Below are 24,615 nucleotides of genomic sequence, written 5' to 3' on the forward strand. Positions count from 1 at the left end.
CATATTCCATAAACTTCCCCCACCTTGCAAAAACTCTTGCTTACACAAAGCTCTCCTCTCACCTACCTGATGACCTTAAACAACCAGGCCCTTTCTCCCTTTGCTTCTTCTTCTTCTTTTTTTTTTTTTAACTAGCCAATCTTGAAAGACTATGTGGTTGCACCCCAGTCAATGGGGAAAAGAGGCAATCATTATCACTGCTGTCAGAATAAAACCCAGGCCAGCTTCCTGCCCTGCTGTACTCCCTAGCCTGGTTTGAGTGCTGGCACATCCTTGTAGCAGAAAGAAATTCCCTGCTGAGTTACATTCTCTGTGTGTGTTCCTTTGTCCAACACAAAGATCATTCCTTGTTCATAACACCTGCAAGGGTCTCTCCCACATCTGTTCTGGATGTGGAAATCAAATGTTTGGGAAGGTTGCTCATTGGATGAATCCTCGAGCTTGAAAGTGACCAGTTGTAGGCTGCAGCGCCATTGTGAACAACTAGGAACGCTTAGCAGCATCAGGCGTGGGGAGTGACCAACGCCAAGTGCTCCAGAGACGCTGCATTTACCACGGATGCACACAATGGTGGCTGAGAAAGTCAGTGGAGATTGCAATGATGGAAGTGTCACTGTGTGTCACTGAGGACAAAACAGAAGTAGTCACAGAGGCAAAGCCACAAAAGGTAGATGAACGGAAAGCCGTATATCAGTGGCTCTCAACTTTCCTAATGCCACGACCCTTTAATACACAGTTCCTCATACTGTAGTGATGCCCAACTGTAAAATTATTCCATTGCCACTTTATAACTGTAATGTGTTGGTACTGTGATGAATCGTAATATAAATATATGCTATGCGGGATATCTGATATGCCACCCCCGAAAGGGTCATGACCTATGTATGGGTTGAGAACCATTGCCTTAGAGTGAAATAATGAAGGCCATCTCAAGATGACAGTGTCAAGGGCAAACACTTGGGTAAAGGTCTTGGCTAAGAAGCACACCAAAGAATATCTTTCAAGAGGTTATGTTGAGCATCAGGAAAGGTTCTCAAATATGAAGTTCCTGAGAGTGACATAGTTTGCTAACCTTCAGTGATGAAGCCTCCGTGGATATAATTGCTACTCATGAGGGCAACCATGGCCTCTGAGTGACAGAAACATTGTGTAACTTCTCAGCCAGCCCAACATAAGGTGGGCTCTTTCGTGGTGGATATTTGGTCAATGGTATCCACCTTGCTGGTTGGCAAACGTCATGGTGGCCTTGGTGGCACCAGTGACAAAGATAAGACAGGGTGGTAGAGGTGGTGACTGGACATGAGAATAATGGAGGTAACAATTATAAAAAATTGATCTTAAAGTTTGTTTGATGAGGGGCTAGAAAGATGAATCAGAGGTTATAAGTACTTGATGTTCCTGCATAGAACCCAGATTCAGTTCCCAGCACACAGGACCCACAACAGTCTTTAACTTCAGTTCCGGGGGATCTGATTCTCTCTCTGTCTTTTTTGGGGGGCACCAGCCATACACATAGTGCATATATATTCATGTAGACAAACATGTAAATAAAAATATTTTTTTTTCTTGAAAAAAGTGCCAAAGTGTTGGAGTCAAAGGATTTGGATTTTGTGGAGGCAGAGGCTACTCTTTGGACAAACCACAGCCCAACGTGGTGCTGGTGGCTCCAGGAAGCAGTGGCAGCTGCGACAGCTTTAACGAACATTGGACAAGATGAGTGGAGTTGTGACAGGGTGACTACAGCCACTCCCCAAAAGATCTGAGTTCAAATCCTAGCTCTGCCTCTTGCGGGCAAGGTGACTGAGGCTGGATTCCTTGGCTTCTCCTGGACTTGGTTTCCTCAAACAGAAAAACTATGAACTGTATATGCATTACCCAGCCCACAGGAGGGGCCTAGTAAGTTGTAGTTATAATTATTCCCACACACAAACCATCAAGCCCTTCCATTCCAAGTATTCAGAGCCCCACCAGTCTGAGAGTTGGGAGGGGCACTGCATTTCAGGAAAATTAGCTGATGCAAAGATCGTAGGAGAAGCAAGTGGTAGAGGGTGGAACTCAGAGCTAAAGGCACAAACATCTCCATTCTACTCCACCTCTCCAGAAAATGTGGTGTGCAGCCATTGCAGATGCAAATGCTATTTTTCCTCTGTCTTTCAGCCAAAACACAAGAAATGCAACAGGAATCTTGGAGCTCTCCTAAATCCTTCCGACTAGGTAACCTGCTGCATTTCAACAGCCTGGGCCCAGCCCCTCAAGGAGATTGTTCATTGGTTTGATTTATTTTCTAGTTGCTGAGACAAAAGTAAATTGAGAACGGATTTATCTGTGCTCACATTTTGAGGGGACAGGGACTATCATGGTGGAGAAAGTATGTTGGACTTTGCATTTAAGATCGTCTCACATCTCTGGGAACAAGAAACAAAGACCAGAAGGATATTGGTCTGGGCTATAAAGCTCAAGACCATCCCCCAATGGCCTACTACTTCTAGCAACACTCCACCCTTTGGGAACCACGTGTTAAAAATACAGGAGCCTACAGAGGACATTTCACTTTGAGCCAGAGCATTCATTTACATGTGGAGGGGATTTAGGCTGGAGATCTCATCTTTTACCAGCCTGCCTTCCATTTCTCATTTGTAAGTACCTTGTTCTCATTCCTAGTTGAAGTGTGTCAGTAAAGGATCCCTGCACCTGCCCTGCACCAAGACTGGACATGTGATGTAGGCCTAGCCAACTGACGTTTTCTATCCTTTTGGTCAAAAGAGTTGTCTTTACTTGGGAATGTACGTACCAACCAAGCAGGGCTAACCAGCTTGATTCTGAAACTTTTGGTGGAGCAATGGGGAAAGGGGGATTGTTGCCTCAGAGGCTGATAAAGTCCTGGAGCTTCTGGGGAAATAACCTGACTAGAGGAAAAGATGGATTAAAAAAAATGACCAGGCTGAAGGCCCGTAGACCTGCGGATGTCACTGCGGTTTGTAGACCCGGCCATGTCTGAAGCCAGCAGCTCTGCTTTTCCCATTAAAGAAGCCCAGAGATTCATCCTCTTGATCCTCGCGTCACGTCTAGTGACAGTCACGCGGCCGTCACTCCCACCCCACCCCCAGAAGTATCCTGTTTCATTTGAAAAGAGCCTCTATTCCTATCTTGCCCAGGAAACCATTTGTCTACTTGGTAAAATGGAAATTGCTCCAGTCATCCTCCCTTAGCTAATGGAACTGTGCATTAGTGTTGAGCATCAAAGGCCGACACAGTGACGAATACATTCTGTCTCCAATAATGACCTAGGATTTAGGGATTTAAGTTGGAGTGAGAGACGGCGGTGAGCAGAGCTGCTGTCTGAGTCAGCCTTTCCGTGGAAACGGCTGTTCATCTTCTTAAGCAGCTAGACCTCTGCTGTGACATCATGGACAGCTTAACGCCCATAAAGCCAGTGTCATGACATCAGTATTGACTTCCCCAAAGCACCCTGTGCTGCCTGGGCTTCATGGTTGCAAACTGTTCGATCATGTTCCATACATCATGCACACAATAAAGACAAACCAGTGCAGAATTTGGGGCAAGGCAGTCTAAAAATTCTTCCTGATTTCACCTTTCTCACCTGAGTAAGTGTTGAGTGCGGTCCCGCGGAAGGTGTCGGGCACAGTTTTGAAATTATCCTCCGCTGCCAACTTTCAGCGGGAGCACAGCGGGAGTCTGCATATTCCCAAACACAAGGCTCTGAATCTCAGATGTCTAGCTTGTCTCCAAAAGGGATAATCTTTTTTTTTTTTTTTTTTTTGTTTGTTATTTTTTGGTTTTTCGAGACAGGGTTTCTCTGTATAGCCCTGGCTGTCCTGAACTCACTCTGTAGACCAGGCTGGCCTCAAACTCAGAAATCCGCCTGCCTCTGCCTCCCGAGTGCTGGGATTAAAGGCGTGCACCACCACGCCCGGCGGGATAATCTTTTCTTGTGGACGGCATTATCATCCACCCAGGAGGGTATAGAGGATACCCTGTAAACTCTCAGCTCCCACCTGCTCTTCAGTTTCTAGCGCCCTGCCAATATAAAAGCCCTCATACGAGTACCAGCCAGGTCCCTGATGGCTGCCAACTTTGGGGACCTTGTGCATGCATATCTCATTCTTTGGTTTTTCTACGCTTCTCTACCTCCCAGCCTTGCCCGTTGGCTGTCTCTCAGCCCTAAACTCAGCTGAACCTGTATCATAACAGTACCTGCTTCATATGGTACCTACTCTGGGCCATTTTGAAATACAGCTCCCCAAGCTCTGCTCATGTCTATTCTATGTGATGCACCAGAACGGTCCTTTATTGAGAAAACAGTATAATTAAGGGCCCCTGGGGTTGGACACTTTGGTGATTTTGTGAATAAGCGAGCACATGAAAGAATGAATGAATGAAGAATGAATGAATGAATGAGTCAATCTAAGCAATCCTGAATGAATGTGCTTTCTCTCCCTGTAATTCAGATTTCTCCCTTTCTGTGACCTGTCTTTTCCTAATATAAATGTAGCACATGGCTGGCAGTCCTCAGATACTGCCTAGACTTGTACTGGCCTCTGAGTCTATTCCCATGACTATCTACTTCCTATCTAGAAGTATTTTTACACTTCCTTTGGCTGTAGATAAATATGCTCAAAGAGACAGTTCTTTAGCATTCCTTCCCTTCCTTCTTCCTTCAGATTTTTGGTCACCTACGTTTGGTCCTTCACCTTCTCATCCCGTCTCTCTCCTTGCTCCTGCTGGATCCCACACGTGACTTCTGTTTCTGGAATAATCCTATGCCTTGTTCCTTTTGAAGCTCCAGTTGATTGTGGTCCAGGTGGATTGAGAGCTTGGTAGAGGTGGCGACTTGAAGGGAGATATGGGTGGTCATGAGGGATGGGTATCTTTCTCACTGGCCTTCGCATTCTCTGGATCCATTAGCATCAGCAACAGCAGGGTGTCACCCAGTGAGCCTGCGTTCTTCTTCAGGCTCCTTTGCACGAATCTGCCTGTTTCTCCATCATGTTATGAAGCATCCTTGAAAATTGCTATACCACACCCTTCAACATCTCAGGTAGACTTGGGTGGCATCATTTCTTTGGTCTGTCACTGATGCCCTATTTGTGGTGAATGAATGTTATTTTATGTCTCTCCAGGATCATGCTGCTAGTTGAGACCACAGTGTTTCCTTTCCGACTCTGTTTGGCCCTTCTCACTTTCTACTTCAAGCAGACTTTGTTTTTGGTTTTAAGACAGGCTCTGACTACATAGACCAGGCTAGCTTTGAACCCATAGAGATGAGCCTACCTCTGTCTCCTGAGCGATGGTCTTAAAGGTGTGCTTTGTAATACTCAACGCTTCTAATATGTTCTGGATGGATCTGTCTTGCCAACTGACTCCAGAAGAGTGAGGCCTTTCCCATGGGTTGGAATCTTGGGGTTTCCAACTGTGTCTTAGTAACAGGAAGCATCAAGGCTCAAGTCTGAACCGATTTCTTCCAGATCCTTCCATAACAGAGTAATAGCGTACGTATTGGGTCCAAAGGTCCCACTCCATCTAGCACAATTCCCATGCCACCCGTTTCCAAAATGCCTCCCCCACCCACACATCCCTCAAATACTTCCTTCCACCCAAACCTTAGCAAGCCTTCAGGGGCCAGCTTGGTTTATTTCTCTGTATGCTTAGGCGTACGTGGTCTGTATGACTGTTTGCTGCTCATGGTCAGGCGCTTGCGGAGAGCGCCAGGCTCCTGGAGCTGGAGCCACAGGTGGTTGTGAGCTGTCTAACAACACTGGGAATCCAACTCAAATCCCTGAGAAAGTGGCACATGCTCTTGGCGACTGAGCCATCTTTCCAGCCTCCGTTCACTTTCTGGATCCTGGAAGAAGCATCCTATGGCCACCGCAGCACTACTGACCTTTATCTCTCCTGAAGTCTGTCGTTTTATGAATCGTAGCGTGCATCCTTGATTCTTCCTTCTGTAACTCCTGCCTGCCTCCAACTGTAAATCCCCTAGGGACAGGCAGCCCGTCAAGTTTCTGTTTGTTTGTTTTTCAGTGACCTGAATATTTGGCATACTGGGTAAACTACAATTTAACCACAAAAGCTTTACTGACTCTACATCATAGTTAAATACATAGAATTGGGGGGAATTAATTTTTTTAATAGTTTAAAAGAGTCAGCCACCTTTCAGCTCTGGAGGATCATACTGACAAGTACACTTGCAGAAAGACATGTTTGCCAGGATATGAACGTTCTGCCCCGAGCCGTGGGATGACGTGCTTCCCAAGAGGTAGGAGTCGAAACAGAGACAGATTGCTGTCCTCTGTCGCTGATGCAACCTGCTGCTTGCACATACTTATCACATGGGCAGGACATATGAAGCAATCAAAGGGTCCGTTGATGATTAAAAACTCAAGCGCAGCTGTGGCGTTTGTCACTAGCCACTGGTGTTCAGCAACTGTGCCCCACGTCACTGGGCGCCGGCCCCATTGTGGAGCATTATTGCTGTTCTGAATGGGGCTGGCGTTATGTAACAGGAGGATGGAAGGCACAAAAAAGCAAACCAAGAAATAGATTAACGTCACCTTTCCCTTTTTAAGGACCTTGTTGAGTACTTGGCTGGGAGTTGGATTAAATTGAATTCCACTCCTCAGACTCAGCCCTGAGTGGGCGCCTTCTCAGACCTTGGGATTTCAGTGCAAAAGGAAGAACCAAACGAATGTTTAAGTTACATACAAGAGCTTATATTCTTTATGAAGCCTGTCTTAAATGACCTATGTGTGTAGTTGGATATATGTTTACGTATGTGTGTGGAGGTGAAAAGGCAACATTGATGCTATTTCTCAGGACCACTGTCATCCTTGTTTGAGGCAGGGGCCTCCGCTGGCTTGGAGCTTGCAGGTTTCCCAGATAGACCTTCCTGTTTGCTGGCAAATTCTCTATTGATTGCATCATCTCTCCAGCTCTAGCCTGTGCTAAAGCATGTACACCGTGAGCCTTGACAAGCAGAACTAACAAGATGGCTCAACACTCTTGCTTGGGGCCCACATGGCTCAAGGAGGAAATAATAAATCTTTTCTTAAAAGGTGGCTGCAGCCTGTGCTACACACACACACACACACACACACACACACACACACACACACGGACATAGACCCATAGACATACTTAAACACATAGAAACAGACACACACAGACACCCACACACATAGACATTCACAGACACATACATAGAGACACACATAGACAGACATACTAAGACACAGACACACACAGACATAGACACACAGACATTCTCAGACACACAAACATACTCAAACATAGACACACACGGACATACTCAGATGCACATAGGCATACACAGAAACACATAGAAACATACAGACATATAGACACATACGCAGATACATAGACTCAGACACACACACATACACAGAGATACACATAGACACACACAGAGACACATACAAAGACACAGACATAGACATAGACATACTTAGACACATAGAAACAGGCACACACATACATACTCAGACACACACAGACACCCACACAGACACTCCCAGGCACACACAAATACACATAGACACACAGACATTCTCAGACACACAAACATACTCAAATACAGACACATACAGACATACTCAGATGCCCATAGGCACACACAGAAACACATAGATACACACAGACATAGACACATACACACATAGACTCAGACACACACACACACACACACACACACACACACCCTGCCCTTTCCCCAGCCTATCTTTCATTCTTGCATCTCACACATTCCAGCCTCATGCCTCCTCTAACCCCTGAGCTGAAGCAGAGATAAAAAGGGAAGATAGTGGCTGAGCACACAGGGCACTTTGCCCTGAGAGGCTAGACAGTGGAGTCTATTGAGAGGTGGGCCCCAAGTTCTGAGTTGTGAGCCTCTGGAGCCAAACTGTCTGCATTCAGAAGCGGCTGCCTTTCCTGTGTCACAGCTGTGTCACCTTGGGTAGACCGCCTCACTCTTCTGGCCTAGGTCTGCTAACAGGAGGAGCATCTAATCAGTATCGACCACGTCCTGTGGGGTTTGTGACAGTGTCATGAGTCAACCCATGGAGCAGCGTTGGCACATGGCCCGTGGTCAGCCGGTGAGTTACTCCTGCAGTTAGAGGCAGGCACATCCTGTAAGGGCTCAGGTCAAGAAACTCAGGAGAGGTCTGGGGAGATAGCTCAGAGGTTAAGAGCATTAGCTGCTCTTCTAGAGGTCCTGAGTTCAATTCCCAGTAATGACATGGAGGCTTACAACCATGTGTAATGGCACCCTATGCCCTAGAGTACTCATATACATAAAATAAATCAATACATCATCTTTACAAGAAACCCAGGAGAAAGGATAGAGGAACAGCACTTTTCCTCTGCCACTGCTTAGCGAGGGTCTCTTGTATGTCTGGCAACTGCCGAGAGTGGAGAATATAGATGTGAAAAGCCGGGTGTCATCTCTGTCCTGAGAGCTTGCAGTCTAACAGGAAAATCTGTTCCCAGCCCCCTTTTGCATGAGATGCTCTTCCACAGGTCCACAGTGCCTGGCCTGCAGAAGAGTGCTAGTTACTGCTGTGGGTCCTTGGGTACGGTCCACATGGGCATTCTTGATTCACTACCTATTTAAATTCTGTATCAGCTACTCACTTACATCCTAGGCCAACTTACCCCTTGGCTGTCTGGAATGCCCTTGTTCTGAATTTCTTTTTTCTCCTGTGAAAAACCACACACTCTGTGCTCTCATTGTCTGCTTTCCACTACCTTGGGTTTTTTTTTTTTTTTTTTTTTTTTTTTTTTTTTTTTTTTTCTGTAGCGGTTTTATTAGCAGGTGCTACCCACCTGCCTGTTTCTCTAATTGCCCAGCCAATCACTTCTTTTGTCTCCCATTCTGCACCAATAACCTTGATCCTCTCCTTGAGACCCAAGCTGGCTACCATCAGGGTTCTCCCAATCTTTCCGAGACTCTACAGACTTCGAACCACCCTCTTCCTCCTTGTGGAAGGAGGGCAGAGTGAGCCGAGGCTGAGCAGGTGACTGGAGCGGCTGGGGGCCCAACTCACCTCAGAGTCAGTCTCTACAGGTCTCTCATCTGCCACACCCTTGTCTGTCACCCATTCCTATGAGTCTAACTTCCTCAGACTATCTGATGTCTCTTGTCCTCTGTATATTCAAAATGTATAGCTCCAGCTGCCCACCCACCCATGAACATAGCCATTACTAGGTAGCATGGTCGCTGTGGCCAGCATGTCCTAGGTTTTGGGATAGACCAGTGAGTTCACAGAGCTTACATTCTAGAGCAGAATGCCTACGATAAGCAACCAAATAGAATGTGTGTACATGGTGAACAGCTGAGTGAAGTCCTCTGCAGTGGAGGGTTCAAGTAACCAAGAATTGAAAGTACTCAGGAAAAAAAAAAAAAAAAACGACTCAATTGAAAGATATTCAGACCTTTTTGGGTCACTATTGCCTAAATAATAATACAGTTGAGCAACTACTTACACTGTATTACTATTTTAGGGATTGTAAGTAATCTAGAGAGGACTGAAAGTCTATGAGAAGGTACATGTAGGTTATATGCAAATGACAGGCCATATAAAGAGACTTCAGTGTTGAAGAGATTGTGGAATGTATGAGGTGTCCAGGACCTGCAGATGCTGAAGGCCAAAGGGACAACAGGCTTGGACGACGAATCTAAGTGATTCCGGGCATGGAACTGAACTTTGGACAAAGAATGGAGAAAGGTAAGTCGTGCCGTGCAAAATGGCTACTTGTGGTTCAAGCTATTTCATTATGTGAGAGAGAAGCTGCTGAGGGTCCCCGTGCTAGAATAAGCTGTTGAGAGCCTTCTAGGGCCCCTGCCGAACCATAGAACAATCTGGACATTGTTCTCCCTGGTGTTCTCCGGCTGGCATGTGCTGTATCTGCAAGAAGCCAGCTCTAAACCCACAAAAGGTCTGTTTGACAGTCCAATGCAATAGCTATCCCAAAGCAATCTTCCCATCTTTCGCTTGGGGGCAGAGAACAGAGGAATGCCTTGACTCTTGGCTGCACTGCCGCTTTGGCCAATGAATACAAGAAAGGCTTCGGCACGAGCTTTCCCCCATCTCCTTATCTGAGCCCAGGTAATGAGGAATCTGGAAGATAATTTGACAAGTTATAAATAATTCCTTCTCAACCACCGATAAAAGGACAATGGAGGCTTGAGGAATTGCTGTCTGATTGGCCTTCATCATGAGAATACAAGAATATTAAACACATGTCTTGTCAGTCTCTTTTATACAATGGTCTCACTAGATATTAGACATATTGCTTTGATGCCCAAGTCAACCATAACTTATTTACCATCAAGTTACAAATACATCCTCCTTTAATGAAGGCACGTGGGCTTACACCTTCATTAAAAATAAAAGTTTGGTTTTTTGCTTGCTTTGGGGGTCAGTTAAGAATCAGCTTGATCAACAGAGGAATGGATCCAGAAAATGTGGTACATTTACACAATGGAATACTACTCAGCTATTAAAAAACAACAATTTCATGAAATTCGCAGGCAAATGAATGGAACTTGAGACTATCATCATCCTGAGTAAGGTGACACAAAGGAACACACATGGTATGCACTCATTTTTAAGTGAATATTAGCCCAAAAGTTTGGACTACCCAAAATTCAACTCACAGACCATATGAAGCCCAAGAAGAAGGAAGACCAAAGTGTGGATGCTTCAGTGATTTTTAAAAGGGTGAACAAATTACTCACAGGAGGAAATATGGAGACCAGCTGTGGAGCAGAGAGGGAAGGAAAGGCCATCCAGTGACTGATCCACCTGGGGATCCATCCCATATACATAAAGCTACCAAACCTGGCAGTTATGGTGGATCCTGGGAAATGCTAGCTGACAGGAGCCTGATATGGCTGTCTCCTGAGAGGCTCCGCCAGAGCTTGACAAATACAGAGGCGGAGGCTCACAGCCAATCATTGGACTGAGAGAGGGGTGGGGGGGGTCCCAATGGAAGAGTTGGAGAACTGACTGAAGGAGCTGAGGGGGTTTGCAGCCTCATGGAGGGAGCAACAGTGTCAACAGGCCAGACCTCCTGGAGCTCCTGGGGACTGGACCACCAACCAAAGAATACACATGGAGGGACCATGACGCTGGCCACATATGTGGCAGAGGATGGCCTTGTTGGACATCAGTGGGAGGAGAGACCCTTGGGCCCGAGGGTGTTCAATGCCCCAGTGTAGGGGAATGCCAGGACAGGAGGATGGGAGTGGCTGGGTGGGAGAGCATCCTTATAGAGGCAGAGGGAAGGGGATGGGATGGGGGTTCCGAAAGGGAGACCTGGAAGGGGGAGAACATTTGAAATGTAAATAAAGAAAACATCCAATCCAAAAAAAAAAAAAAAAGAAAAGAAAAGAAAAAGAAAAAGAAAAAAGAATCAGCTTGAACAACCCTGGAGTTTTCCCACTGTGTGACACTTAAAGTAGACAGTGTTACATTCCCGATGAATTAATAATAAAGCTGCACAGAAAGTTCCGAGCAGAGATCAGAGATGGGCCAGCATACCAACCTTCATACTCCATGGAATGTACGGTTCTTCTCCCGGCTTCGTTCTACTGTGGAGCTAAATTCTTTCTTTATATAGAAGCCGGTGCGGTGCCCTTGTTAAATCGAGTACATGAATCATTCGTACATTCCCTAAAATCCCACCCCTTCACACTCCTCTGGTCTGCTAGTCATTTTCTTTTGTAATCAGGAGGAAAAAAAAAAATTGCATCGGTAATGAGGACATCTTGGTGAAAAGCTGAAATGCTCTTGGAGTAGGTAGAGGACCATGTTTCCTGTCGGTGACCGAATCTTAAGCTTGTCACGTCTCCATCTGCATCTTCATCAGCTAGGAACACTCCTGTGTTCCTGTTAATTTGGTTATCAGCTCATACTATGACTTTAGACTGTGGCCCGGGAGAGTTCAGGTGCAGTGGGATGGGCTGAGGTAGCTGTAGGAGTGAGGAACTGGATAGTGCTTGATGGAGCAGTAAGACTCAGAACCAAACACAGCTTACCAGTTCATTCTCCAGAGGACACAAGAGATGGGCGCAGGATGCTTGCTGTTCCCCTGGTTCACAGGCAGATACAAAAGGCTTCCACTCCCCTTCAGTTTGTGACGTTCTTGCTTAGGAGCTGAGGGCCTGATGAAAGGTCACTGGTTTCTATGCACAGACAAGGATGCCTAACATGTCCTCAGGTGGATCGTACTCCCAGGAGCCAGAGCAGGGCAAATATTAGGTATGTCCAACCTACTTTGGAATTTGAAGCCAACAGAGTATGTTAAACAATCACTTTAATTGTCCGAAGCTTTCTGCCCGGGTGAGTGTGTTCTGATCATAAAATCCTGCCAAGAGTCCCGAAGCTCTTGTTCCCAAGAACCCAAAGCCAACACTCACGTCTTTTTGTTTCGTAATCTTCTAAATAAATGAAGTGTTAGGGAGACAAGGGTGGATCGATGTGCTCAGAGGATCCTTCCTGTCAGAGAAGAGATGGAAAGGGTCTAAAACACATTGTCACTTTCTGTGTGCCTTGTGACGGGCCTTTTCAATTCACTGGAGGAACTCCCAAAAATGGCCCTTTTAATGTTAATATGGTAACCTGTCAGTTCCCAGTACTGAAGACTCCCACAGTCTTGGAACTCCTCCTACACCCCCTGCCACCCCCCCCCCCCGCAAGCACAGTGGGAACTCACTGTCCCGAGTAATCTTTAAAACTTGAATATCTTCTCAACTGTTATCATCAGACCTCTAGTCAAATGGATATTCTCTGTTCCTGGGGCTTGGGGATGGGGTGAAAGGCTTGGGCTATGGTGGCAGAAGCGACCTTCCTTCGAGTGGAAGACGAAGTTCAGATGCCTAAAAGAAAAGGACTACTTCTACATTCCATCTGAGCATCATATTGAAGAGGAAGAAGACATCTCCCAGAAGAGAGACCAAATATGCCAGTGCATCCAGAGACTGGAGTCATCGAATACTATTTAAAGAGAAAAACACAGCTCATTCTGCTGCCATAGAAACCAGCCAAGGTATGAGAGGAGGAAGAGCCTCTTCGAGACCAGACCTTCTGCCTAGAATTTAAGACATTCGTGGGTTGGTTTTTTTTTTTTTTTTAAAGTTACAGTTTTCTGGGATGAGGTGCACGTGTGTGCTTGTGCATACACGCAGAGCGAGTCCCTTTGTCTTTAATTGAGATCCCCCTTTGCCTTTGTCCCTAATTTGTTTCTTTTCCACTCAGGGGAATCTGGCTGTCTTTCAGTTGTAATGAAATCAAAAGGAAGGCCGGGGTCTTAAAGGGGAAAGTCCCCCATTGATACTTGCCCACATGTCAGCATAGCTCTCCAGGGTGGTGCGCAGGCCTGTATGCACCTACACAAACCTGGTGGACTCACTGGGTAAAGTCCCCATGCCCTGCTTCACTGTGTCTGCCCTGTCCCTGTTTGCTAATGCAGGCATCTCTCAGAAGCTCCAAAGTGGCAGGAAAAACCCTCTGACCTCCTTAGTCCCCAGACTGGGTCTGAGCGGTGGCACACTTTAGTTAGAACGTTTGAACATACAAACTCTGATTGCCAATCATGCCGCCTCCGTCCTGGCGTTGGAGACACGCCCGGCCACACTTGCTGTTCCTTCAGGATTCCATGTCGCAGGGAGCCACCGCTGCTGGGTCGAAGGACTTCGCCCACAACGTGGAAATGAAAGGCAAGACTGGCTAGACATTCGGAAAGCTGGTGAGCACTTGCCAGAGTCTGTCTTTCTAGGAGGAGGCTACAGGCAAGAAGGCACCAAGTCCCTGTAAACAGGCTGCTGTGGATGTGGGGAGGAGTTAGAACTTAAGATTCAGTTGGAATCTCTTAGAGGAGGCATTTCACAAAGGATTAGGGATTCCAAGCCACAGCCAGAAGTGGAACTTAACACCCTATAATATCCTTTTATTCTCTAATAAGAGAGAATGGACTATCTGGGGTCCTCTCTGATGGCTTTACTTTTAATGTTATTTATTTATTTTATTGGCTATTCTCCATCATACGCAGTGATGGGGCTCATAAAAGCATCTTCATTCACATATACCTTGTATTTTGACTGTGTTCACCTCCATCTCTTCTCTAGATTTTCCTTTTTAAAAAGTAGCTTTAGGTTTACAATAAAGAGGGCCGGGGGAGGGGGAGAGAGAGAGAAAGAGAGGGAAGATATTGTAGGTTCAGCTTGACTGCAGCCCTTCCATCCCATAACATTGCAAAACAGGGTAAGTGCGCTCTCTCTTTCTCTCTCTCTCTCTCTCTCTCTCTCTCTCTCTCTCTCTCTCTCTCTGTCTCTTCCTTCCTCTCTCCCTCTCTCTCTCTCTCTTAAAATTTGTTACATCACATTTCACTTACAATAGTCAAATATGTGTCTATTTTCTGGATCCACATAGGTAGTGGAGTCGAAATAAGCCTCAAAGTAAATAATCAAACAAAACCACAGCTCTTGGCAAAAGGCCCACGTACTTTGACACACACCATTTTGGGAGCAACCCTCAGTGATATGGAGAAAATGGTGCTCTTCTGGCTGCCATGGACATGTTCCCATGGGAGAAGGGGAACACCTTCTCTTACTCTACACAGTGCGTGCTAGGGTCCTCGGAGTTCCCCTGTGCTGTTCTCTGTCTGTGGAGTCTCTGGTCCTTGGTTAGTCCTTCTCACTGGGAGAGAGCCCTTGTCTTATGCCCTGGTTCTTTCATTTCCCAGCCCACACAGATACTTGCTGGCTTGCTCTGTCTAGGGGCAAATGCTCGTTCCCTAACCAGCCTCCCCTTCCCCTGCCACATGCTTACACATACATGTACACACATGCATGTGGGCTGGTATCCAACACAGAGCTGTGCAGCTGCTCTCCAGCCCTGCTATTCCTAGTCTAGGTCTTTAGTCCTACTATGTGCTCCTACAAAACCTACGTTTCTTTCATCAAGTCGTTTTCTCACACTGTATTGAAGTTGCTTGGCCACATCTCAGCTTTCCATACTGAATGTGAGTCTACTCAGCCGAGTAAGCCCCAGTTCTAACACAGTGCCTGCTCTACTCACAGCCCAGATGCTAAACTAATATTTATTAAACTTACATTCTGGGAGCCTAAGCACTTCCAGATACCGAATTATCTCTGAAATCTCAGATCAAAGATTAACTTTAAAGATCCAAGAGAGTGGTAGAAACTCCAGATGCCGAGGCAAAATCGCAACTTAGCAAAATATTTCTGTCTTCACTCCCCCACATCCCTATGTTTTAATCTCCTATCCTCTTATGTTTACTTAAGAAATAAAAATGGGAGAGTGGAGAGGGGAGGGAGGGAAAGAGTGTGTGCACATCACTTGGCAACATACCATCATCAGGGTATTTGTATATGCAATGTATTTATGTATGGGTACGCGTGGTTATGTGCAGGTGGAAGTGAGTGGACACACACACACACACACACACACACACACACACACACACGTGTTTGAGCAACCTCATGGAGGTCAGAAGTCTATGTTGGATGTCTTTCTCAATTATTCCCTATCTCATTTATTTTTAGACATAATTTCCTCATTGAACACAGAGCTGATTCTGTTAGACTGTTTGGCCAGCAAGCCCTGAGATGGAGTTCCCTGTCTTCATCTCTCCAAGGCCTGGACTGAAGCTGTGTGCCACAGTGCCTGGGTTTGTCGTTTGTTTTCACATGGGTGCTGGGATTGAACTCAGGTCTCCTTTCTTACTCACAAAGCACTTTACCAACTGAGCTATCTCCCCGGCCCTCAATTGGTTGGTTTTAAATATCATTGATTACTTGCCGATTTGTGTTCATCGTGGGCCAAGTGATCTTTGTGAGAATGTGTGTGGAGCTTTGTTCTCTCATTTTTAAAGAAAAGATGCTCTCGGATTCTTTAGCATAATTTCCATCTAAAGGTAGGACCAATGTGCCCTGCCTTCCCACTTGGGTCTGTGTGAGTTCTGTAGGCTGGGCCATTTGCACATGATAGAGCAAAGCTTTGCCAGATTCTATATACAAGCTTTAAGAGATGGGGTTCTACTTCCTGTCTTCAGAGTGTTCTCTTAGAAGTCAGTGTGTCCTGAAGCAGCTTGAGTTCTGCCCAGCTCGACCCACCTTTCTGATTGAAATGCAGATGTGTGAATGAAGAAGCCATACTGGATGGCCAGCCAGAACCTTCATGATCTGTGACTCAGCTCTCATCTGACGTCCATCTTTCACCAGGAGAAAGTCCAGGAAAGAACTGTGCCATTGTGTCTGGACAAGGACCGTGAACCAGTTTGGGGTGGTTTATGGAGCAGCAGGGGGAATGACTCCTAGAAGTAATGATAGTATCTGCCTTATAGTTAGTCATAGAGCAATATTGCAGAGTCTGCCTGCTTCTGGCTTTGTAGTGAAGGGATCACATGATCATTTTCTTGATAACCTTAGATGTAAAAAGTGAAATTTCTTTCCTATAGTCTGGAATAAAATAGATAATCACGTCTCCTGTCCTGATCTCCCCTTTTCCCTCCCCCCTTCTAATTTGGTCTCTTATTTTCCCTACAAATTTGGGTTTCCAAGAAGTGATAACTAAGTGTTATCGTCTGAGGTTAACCAGATGCAGGTAGGGGCTACTGGGTAGATGGTTTTAAAGTAACACCCGATCCTTTGCCCATCCACCCCCACCCACCCACCGCGCCTCTTTCTCTCCTTTCCTTCCTCCTCCACCTCTCTCTGTGTTTTAAGTACAGCCAGTTCATTTTGACTTAAGTAAGTATACTATATTCAGCCTTCATCATGCAGACAGAAAAATCACTGGTCTGGTTAGTTCCGTGGTAACGAAAATGCAACACCAGAAGCTAAAGTGATTCAAAGCTAAATTCCCTTTGAGAACCTTCATCAGGTCTGTGTGTGCAAAAAGCAGCCGAACAAATGTTGTAGACTACGTAATTATTTCCCATGTAAACGCTAGAGAATTGCAGGCTAGAGGGCTGGGGGCTGAAAGGTGCACGGTACCTTAATTATAGCCTTGCTAAGTTTGATTTTTATAGACCGGCAAAACTCAAGTTTGATTTAAACCACACAGAAAGACATGATGCAAATTGGCCATGCCCTTTGTCCCAGACTCAGACGTCTGGCCTTGCTTCAGTCCGATGTCATCCTTAGAAGGCCACCTTTTACTACGGTGATTGCTCAGCCTGTTTGCACCCCACCCCGTTCTGTTGTTCATCCTGGAAGACTTAACAAGGCGAGTCCACATAACCTTCCTAGGTCCTCTCCTATTTCTTCGCCCCTTCAAACTGTTACTAGATACAGAGCTTGTCATGGTCTGACCAGAGTAGGATGGTAAATTCTCTCTATTACCTGGTGAATAAAGTCCAGAATGGAAGGTGATTAAACAAGAAACAGTGTGTTGAGCCTGGGATCAGCTTCTTTTACTTTTCTACCTTTAAAAAAGGTGTACAAAATGTCACAGGCTTTGCTGTATTAGGCACCAAGATAAAAAACCCTGAGGGTTGTAAGGGCGTGGCGGTGGCAATAGATAAAGTAGGTGGCTGAAGTTGGGATCTGGCCAGCAGTTGTCTGTGATTTTCTCTGATGAGGACACCGGATACTAGGTATTTTTATGAGTGCTAGACTCCTTATCTTCCTTGGTGACAAGCCACTTTTAACTAACCCTTATATGACTAGGCTAAATGTGAGGTCCCTCTGCCTCGGGTGAGTCCAATCCGCAGCTGCAGCTGCCACGGACTGCTTGTCTTATCTTTCCGGGATCTGGGAGGAGGCGTGACTGGGTTAGCCATGCAAGCTTCTTCTAGTGACTTTTGGCTTGGCTTTGCCTTTCAGAGTGCAGCACTTGCTTTTCACGCTGCGTGCCTTCTTGTGGGCTTGCACTGTTGGCAAAATAGGTATTTTGCCCCAAAGACAAACGCCACGTTTTGGGTCAGGGAGGGGTGCCTTTGTTTAGGAATACAAGGATGGGGGAAAATGTATAATCCAGGATGATACTTTGAATGAAAGTGCAATGATGTCTCCAGCGCACGAGCAGGACAGGGCCAAACAGGGTAGTGACCGTGGGCCTAACGGGCTCCCAGCAGGTAGGTTCCTTGGGGTCAGAGGTGGAGAAGCCAGTGGAATGTAGGCAATGGTCAGAGAGATTAGGGGACCTGGGAACCAATTCAGAGAATGCCTAGGGACTGACCTACGGAGGTCCAGTGGCGAGGTAGGCAGACAAGGGTGGGTGCCTCTAAAGCCACCGCGGATCTGAGATCCCGCGGACACCACAGGTCTCCTATGAAGGCAAGGACAGATTCCACCACCACCACCCCCCACGTGGACCTGAGACCCAGCAGACACGGCCAGATCCCGCCACGCGGATCTGAGACCCCGTGACCCCGCCCGCACCGGTGCGACCGCGTGCGAGCGCCGCGGGAGCCGGCTGGGTCCCACACGTTGCCACCCTCGCGCCGGCCGCCCTGTTTTCCTGGGATCTCACGGGGCACCGCACTCGCTCCCGGCTCCTGTGGGGGCGCAGCCTCGTCTTGCAGGCCGTGGGCGGGGCCTCGAGCGGGGCGCCCGGGGATTGGCTGCTGGGGTGGAGGCGGGGCCTGGGCCAGAGAAAACCAGCGCCCGGGCCGCTGCGGTCCCAGCCGCGAACCGGAACCTCTGAGCAGCCTCTCGTCTCGTCGCGCTCTCCGGTTCTTTCCAGCCTCTGCCCGCGCGCCCTCCGACCGGGTGCCCTCCTCTCCTTGCAGCTCGAGCCGTCTCCTGTTCTGACTTTCCTCCCCAGCTCCGTGCAGCCCGGCCGTAGCGGCGATGCGCCTCATCCAGAACATGTGTACCATCGCAGAGTACCCCGCCCCGGGCAGCACCGCTGCCGACTGCTGCCTGGGGGCTGCGGGTCGCCGGCTCGTCAAGATCGCCGTGGTGGGGGCCAGCGGCGTGGGCAAGACCGGTGAGTCCACGCGAGGAACCCGCTTGGTCGAGGGGCGGGACGTAGGAGACCCCCCGCCCGGATTGGAGATGAGAGAGGTGGGCGTTGCAGTGGGATCCTCTGCCCCTTCAATGTCCCTGCTTCAACGAAGAGGATCACTGGGGCCCAGAGCGGCCCGTCGACTTTCGGGCCAGAGTAGAACTTTGGAGCTTTGAGCTTTGGGCAGGATCTGGGGCGGAATTGGGGAGCTAGTGACTGTAACCCCTCCAGGAGTTCCGTAAGGGTAGGAAGAAACTTGCGGGCTGGAAGGTTTAGGTGTGGCCCAGCTGGGCTCCCTGGAGGGGCTGGGCCTCAAGACCCTTCCCGCTGGCAGAGTCGTAATTCACTCGGCTTCTACCTCCTCGTGTCTGGTAGAGGGTTAAGGAGCTACAGGATAGGAATTTCCCTCGGTAGCCGGCTGTGACTTTCTTTGGAAGAGTTGTTTTCCAGGTGGGGGTGGGGCGGAGACCCGTCTAACTTAGTGGGTTAACCGTCAGTCTGTTTTCTTTTCTGAATTGCAGCTTTGGTGGTCCGATTCCTCACTAAACGATTCATCGGGGACTACGAACGAAATGCAGGTGAGGAAACCCACGGAGACCAAGCCTGTACCTTCAAGGACACTTCCTTCAGAGTGACAGTGTTTAGCATCAGGATTCTGCCACTTCCAATTCTGCACGCCCCCTCCCCTCCGCCCCTCCCCCCCCCCAGCTGCCATCTGGCCTCATTCCATTCCTGGCGCATTCATCATTTTACCAAGTACCCGAAAGTATTCCCTGTGGTATGTTTTAACTATTGGGACCCCAGTTGGAAGCACCGTTTGTACTCCAAGGCCTTGTCCTTTAAAACATGCCCGCAAAAGTCATTAAAAAAAAAAAAACCAACCAACCAGCCAAACAAACAAAAAAACCCAGCCGCGAGCTCCTCCCCCACCCTCTCCCTCTGCTGGCCGCCTTTCAGGGCGACCTTTGAAAGCAAAGGCCAAAGAAGAGTTGTAAGCCTAAAGTTCTTTCCTTAACAAAGAAAAATAAGTAGCGGCTATGACTCTAGCAGGGGGAGAGCAAATTGCTTAAATAAGTAGACTGTATGGTTAAATACTGTTTGAAGTACCTGTTGCGAATTAGTTGAAATGAGCCATATAAGCCACCCCAAGATAAGACCTGGTGGCCTTCTGCCTTGCTGTAGCTCTGATCAGAATCGAGGCACATGTTCATGCTAGGGCTGCCAACTGTGCGCTTACTAACTGTGTTTGCTTACGAAGCTATTGTATCCAGTAGGCAGAATATAACTGTTCAGAGAATGATATGATAAAATAAAAGCAGCAACCCTGTGTATACTGAGCCAGAAACTTTCCTCCAAGGAACTTCTCTAAACATGGAAACTCAGTTAAAATTAGACCAGCAAGTTTCTAAAAACCCACAAACTTTGACCTACTTTTGATAAAATTTGATAATCTACTAGCAGGGGCTTAAGATTGCACGTGGCCTTTAAACAAGATCTGAATTAAGTGCATTAAGTAGAAGTAAATCACATCCTTTTCTTTTTCTGGTGTGTACTGGTGCAAGCCATGGTACATTAAAAACATACAAACAAACAAACAGAAAACCAAACCACGTTTCCTGAGGCTGCACATGAAAGAAGAACACCATCTCCTTTTTTTGTCTTCATAGGTAATCTCTACACAAGACAAGTTCACATAGAAGGAGAAACTCTGGCTATTCAGGTCCAGGACACTCCGGGCATCCAGGTGAGAAACTGATGCTGACAGGGCCAGGGCGGACACCCGTGGCCATGGCACCACTCACTTGTTTAAGTGGAAGGGACATGAGATGTGGGGAGTCAGGTCTAGACTTTAGTTGTGATTTGACAGTTAAATTGTACCTGGCCACAGGTCAGCCTTGGCCCGGTTCAGTTTGGGGAACTGGGCAAAGGAGGGGAGCCCCTCTTGTAGGAGGGGATCAGCGGAGCAGAGGGAACCAAACCAGCCCTTGGAATTGGCAGTATTTCCTTCCTTTGGTTTTTATTTATGTGCCTTTGGCATCAAAACCCAAATATTCAGGTCCAGTCTCCAACACCCGGAATCACTTTTATATTGTGGAAAGTTTCTCTGTAGACAAAAGAGCTCTGCTAGGATTTTTTTTTTCCCTTCCCCATCCTGAACTGGGCAGTTATCCAGGTTTAAATGCTTCCAGCTCCTATCTTCCCCAGACTTACTGTCTAGCCAGTTAATTTCCCATTTTGTGCAACTACAAAGTCGCTCTGCATGGAGTTCTCTGCAGGTCCATTTTCCACTTGAGTGTGGTGAGCTGCCCTGTTATTTATTCCCTCCGAGCAGCTGGATCAACAGATTGTTAAGAAAGCCCAAGTGTGTGGGGATAGAACTTGTTTACGACCCGTAACCCGCCATCCATCGCTATGAAGGGAGGATGTGCTCAAGCCAGAGCTCTGTGCAGTGCCCATTGCTTGCTCACCTTGCTCTCCCCCTTCTCCTCAGGTGCACGAGAACGGTTTGAGCTGCAGCGAGCAGTTGAATCGCTGCATTCGCTGGGCGGATGCCGTCGTCCTCGTCTTCTCCATCACGGACCACAAGAGCTACGAACTCATTAGCCAGCTCCACCAGCATGTGCAGCAGCTGCACCCGGGCACACGGCTGCCTGTGGTGGTGGTGGCTAACAAAGCTGACCTCCTACACGTCAAACAGGTCGACCCTCAGCTTGGTCTGCAACTGGCCGGCATGCTCGGCTGCTCCTTCTATGAAGTATCTGTCAGTGAAAATTACAACGACGTCTACAATGCTTTCCATGTCCTGTGCAAAGAAGTGAGCCCCAAACAGCAGCCCAGCGGCACCCCAGAGAAGCGCAGAACCTCCCTCATCCCGAGACCCAAGTCGCCCAACATGCAAGACCTGAAGAGGAGGTTTAAGCAGGCTCTGTCTGCCAAAGTGAGGACTGTCACGTCGGTCTGAGGCACGACTCCCAGAGGGGGTTTGGTCTTTTGGGCAGAGGGCCCGAGGTTCTTCTTAGATGGGACCATTGCAGGCTGATAGCAGTCATGGTTCCAGAAAGAGCAGTGGCAGAGGGGCCTGAGGGGCCTTTTGGAATTCTGCAACAAAGGAAGTGAGGACAGATGGACGGATGCGGGACTGATCTGCCTAGTCCTTTAAGTGGGGAATGGGGCATGCTTTTGTTCCACACTGTCTTATAAGTGATGGTCAGGTGCACCAAAGACATGGATGTGGATTGGGGTGGGGAGGAGGACACAGAATATCACTGGCTTTCTCTCCCAAGGGGGGCGGTTTGCTTCAGTGACCCCCAACGTGTTCTCTTTACAGGATACCTTTCTGACTTGAAGGATATCCAGGTTTCTTTAAAAATAAGGAGGGACTCTCCCCACCCCATAAAGGTCAAGTTTTAGACCAAAATATTCCATGTACAGACACCCATGAGCCATGGTCTGTAGGAAGGTGCTTGGTCTCCTGACACAAGATGGGCACCGGGGTTGAGTAGTTGTGGAAAACTCAGCCGTGGGCTGCCCAAACATGACGATGTATAGTCGTGTGTGTGTGTGTTTTTTTTTTTTTTGTTTGTTTGTTTGTTTTTCTTCTTTAAACTGTGGCATCAGGTACAGAAAAAAGTGTTAGTCGATGGTGGCGTGGTTTGTGTAAATAACCCATGGCAGTGACGTTGGGTTGCTTCCTGGGCCTGGCTGAGTCGGGGCTATGGATGGCTGAGATACTGAGATGCTGTTTTCCAAGGTGACCAGATGCAGGCCTGCCTGCCGAATCCCCTACACAGATGCACTTTAAGGAGCCGTTTAAGCTTTGGCTCAAACTGTAATTAATTTATTTTATGTACAATAAATCTCTCATTTGATAAGAGCAGACATCTGACTGGGTCTTTATTGAAATGTTTACCTCCTGCCCTCCAGGAAGCGGTTTTTAGAATCCTGTGTTTATTGAGCGAGGTGAGTCAGGGGATAGGCTGACATTATGTCTCACGACACATGATCAGTGAGGTACATTTTATTATTCACATTTTACACAGTACAAAAAAAAATATCCTTGCAGAACAAACTCAATAACATAAAGTCTACAACCTGCAAACATTGTTGCTTGCAATCTGGCCTCTCTATCCCAGAGTTGTATGTCTCCGTTTCTTCATGGTCTTCTGGGTGGGCCTGGGTAGCTGTCTGTGTGCACATCACAGTAGAGCTGCTGTGGCTATGACTGCTTCTCCATGGAGCAGTGCTACTATATGTGTGGTGCACTTAGTGAAGCTTTTTGGGGCACGCTGTGTCCACAGGCTACACTTTAGTCTCATAGTAAGAGCTTGTAGCCATTGGTTTGCAGCTATTCAGGGGGGCTGTTCCCATGACACAGTTGTCACACACATGTGCCACAGCTGGCAGGCTTCTCTTCTGCTGCCACTGGAGCCTGCCTGCAAGACATTGCCTGCGAACTCAGTTGAGTCTCCCATCTCTGTGGGCAGGGCATCGTCCTTCCATCTGGGCAGCACCTTCTAGACTGTTCTTGGTTAGTTCTCCAGATAACCCTGGAAGGTGGAGTGGGGGAGGGCTGACACGATTTCACAAACAAAGCAGGGTCAAGGTTTCAAGGGATGTCCTCAAGTTCATGTAAAGGAACTCAACCAGTGTCTTGAGGATTCAGTGTTACTTCGTCATCATGCCTCATCTATAAGATGCACAGGTAAGGCAGCCGTGTGTGCTGGGAGTCTGTGGTGACAGGGGCTGGGCTATTTAAGCTCATTTTCCCAGGGGACCATCTGACTGCTCTTGACAGTGACATTCTGACAGTTACACTTCGTTACACATAGAACTTTTTTTTTTTTCTTTTTAAACCTTTTCAAAGCTAACCTAACCTCACCCCTGAGAAGGATGTGTGTTGGCAGCAGGGTGGGAAATGGTGTCGATGGATGATGAAGGCAGCACAAGGGCAGAGACTGGAATCTCTGTCCCCTCAGCTTGTCTTCCTCCTGCGTGGTTGTTAGCAACGCACCATGAGCGAGAGGTTCTTTTCTCGCTGACCCTCGGCTCGCCTGTGTTCTGCAGTGGAAGACAAGAAGCTCTGGCAAGGGTAGATTTTTTCACAGCACAAGACTGAGAGGAACCAGTCTTCTATTTCCTACCGCCCCTGCCCCTCCCTTCCTCACGGTACAACCACAGGCATCTCCGTAGGACTCTGGCCCACCTCTGCAGCCTGGTGGGTGTGCCCTGGGCCTTCTCATCTCCTGCCCTTGGCACCTCTCACTTCCCAACCTCTGTGGAGACTCAGCCTTTCACTTCACCTAGGCACATCTTTCGGCTACAGAAGGATGAAGTGGAGAGAAGGCAGAGGGAGTGATCGCTGGGAATCTCAGGCAGGAACCACCCTAGAACTAATCTAGGCCACCATCTTGGGTGGGATTGACTATGCGTGGATTCTAGATCGACGGTGGTCTCAGCATAAGCTTGGCATAGTGTTTCATTAATCTCATCTGTCTCTCAATACTAGCATCTCTCTACTCCCCCCACCCTATTTGATGTCTACAAACTCTGGCCTGAGAAGCAATCTCCTCTCTCTCTCTCTCTCTCTCTCTCTCTCTCTCTC

General features: G+C 47.6%; 1 protein-coding gene across 1 annotated transcript; it reads left to right on the plus strand.

Moving 5' to 3' along the window:
* The first annotated feature begins 18,702 nt into the window (after positions 1–18,702).
* Positions 18,703–22,892, plus strand: Rasl11b (RAS like family 11 member B). Its single transcript, XM_021210895.2, has 4 exons — positions 18,703–18,995; positions 19,535–19,591; positions 20,681–20,757; positions 21,505–22,892. Exons 1-4 carry the CDS (start codon positions 18,857–18,859, stop codon positions 21,973–21,975), a joined length of 744 nt encoding a protein of 247 aa, XP_021066554.1. The 5' UTR covers positions 18,703–18,856; the 3' UTR covers positions 21,976–22,892.
* The last annotated feature ends 1,723 nt before the right edge of the window (positions 22,893–24,615 follow it).

The sequence above is a fragment of the Mus pahari genome, chromosome 13 (assembly GCF_900095145.1).
Source record: "Mus pahari chromosome 13, PAHARI_EIJ_v1.1, whole genome shotgun sequence".
In the NCBI taxonomy this organism is placed as follows: Eukaryota; Metazoa; Chordata; class Mammalia; order Rodentia; family Muridae; genus Mus; species Mus pahari.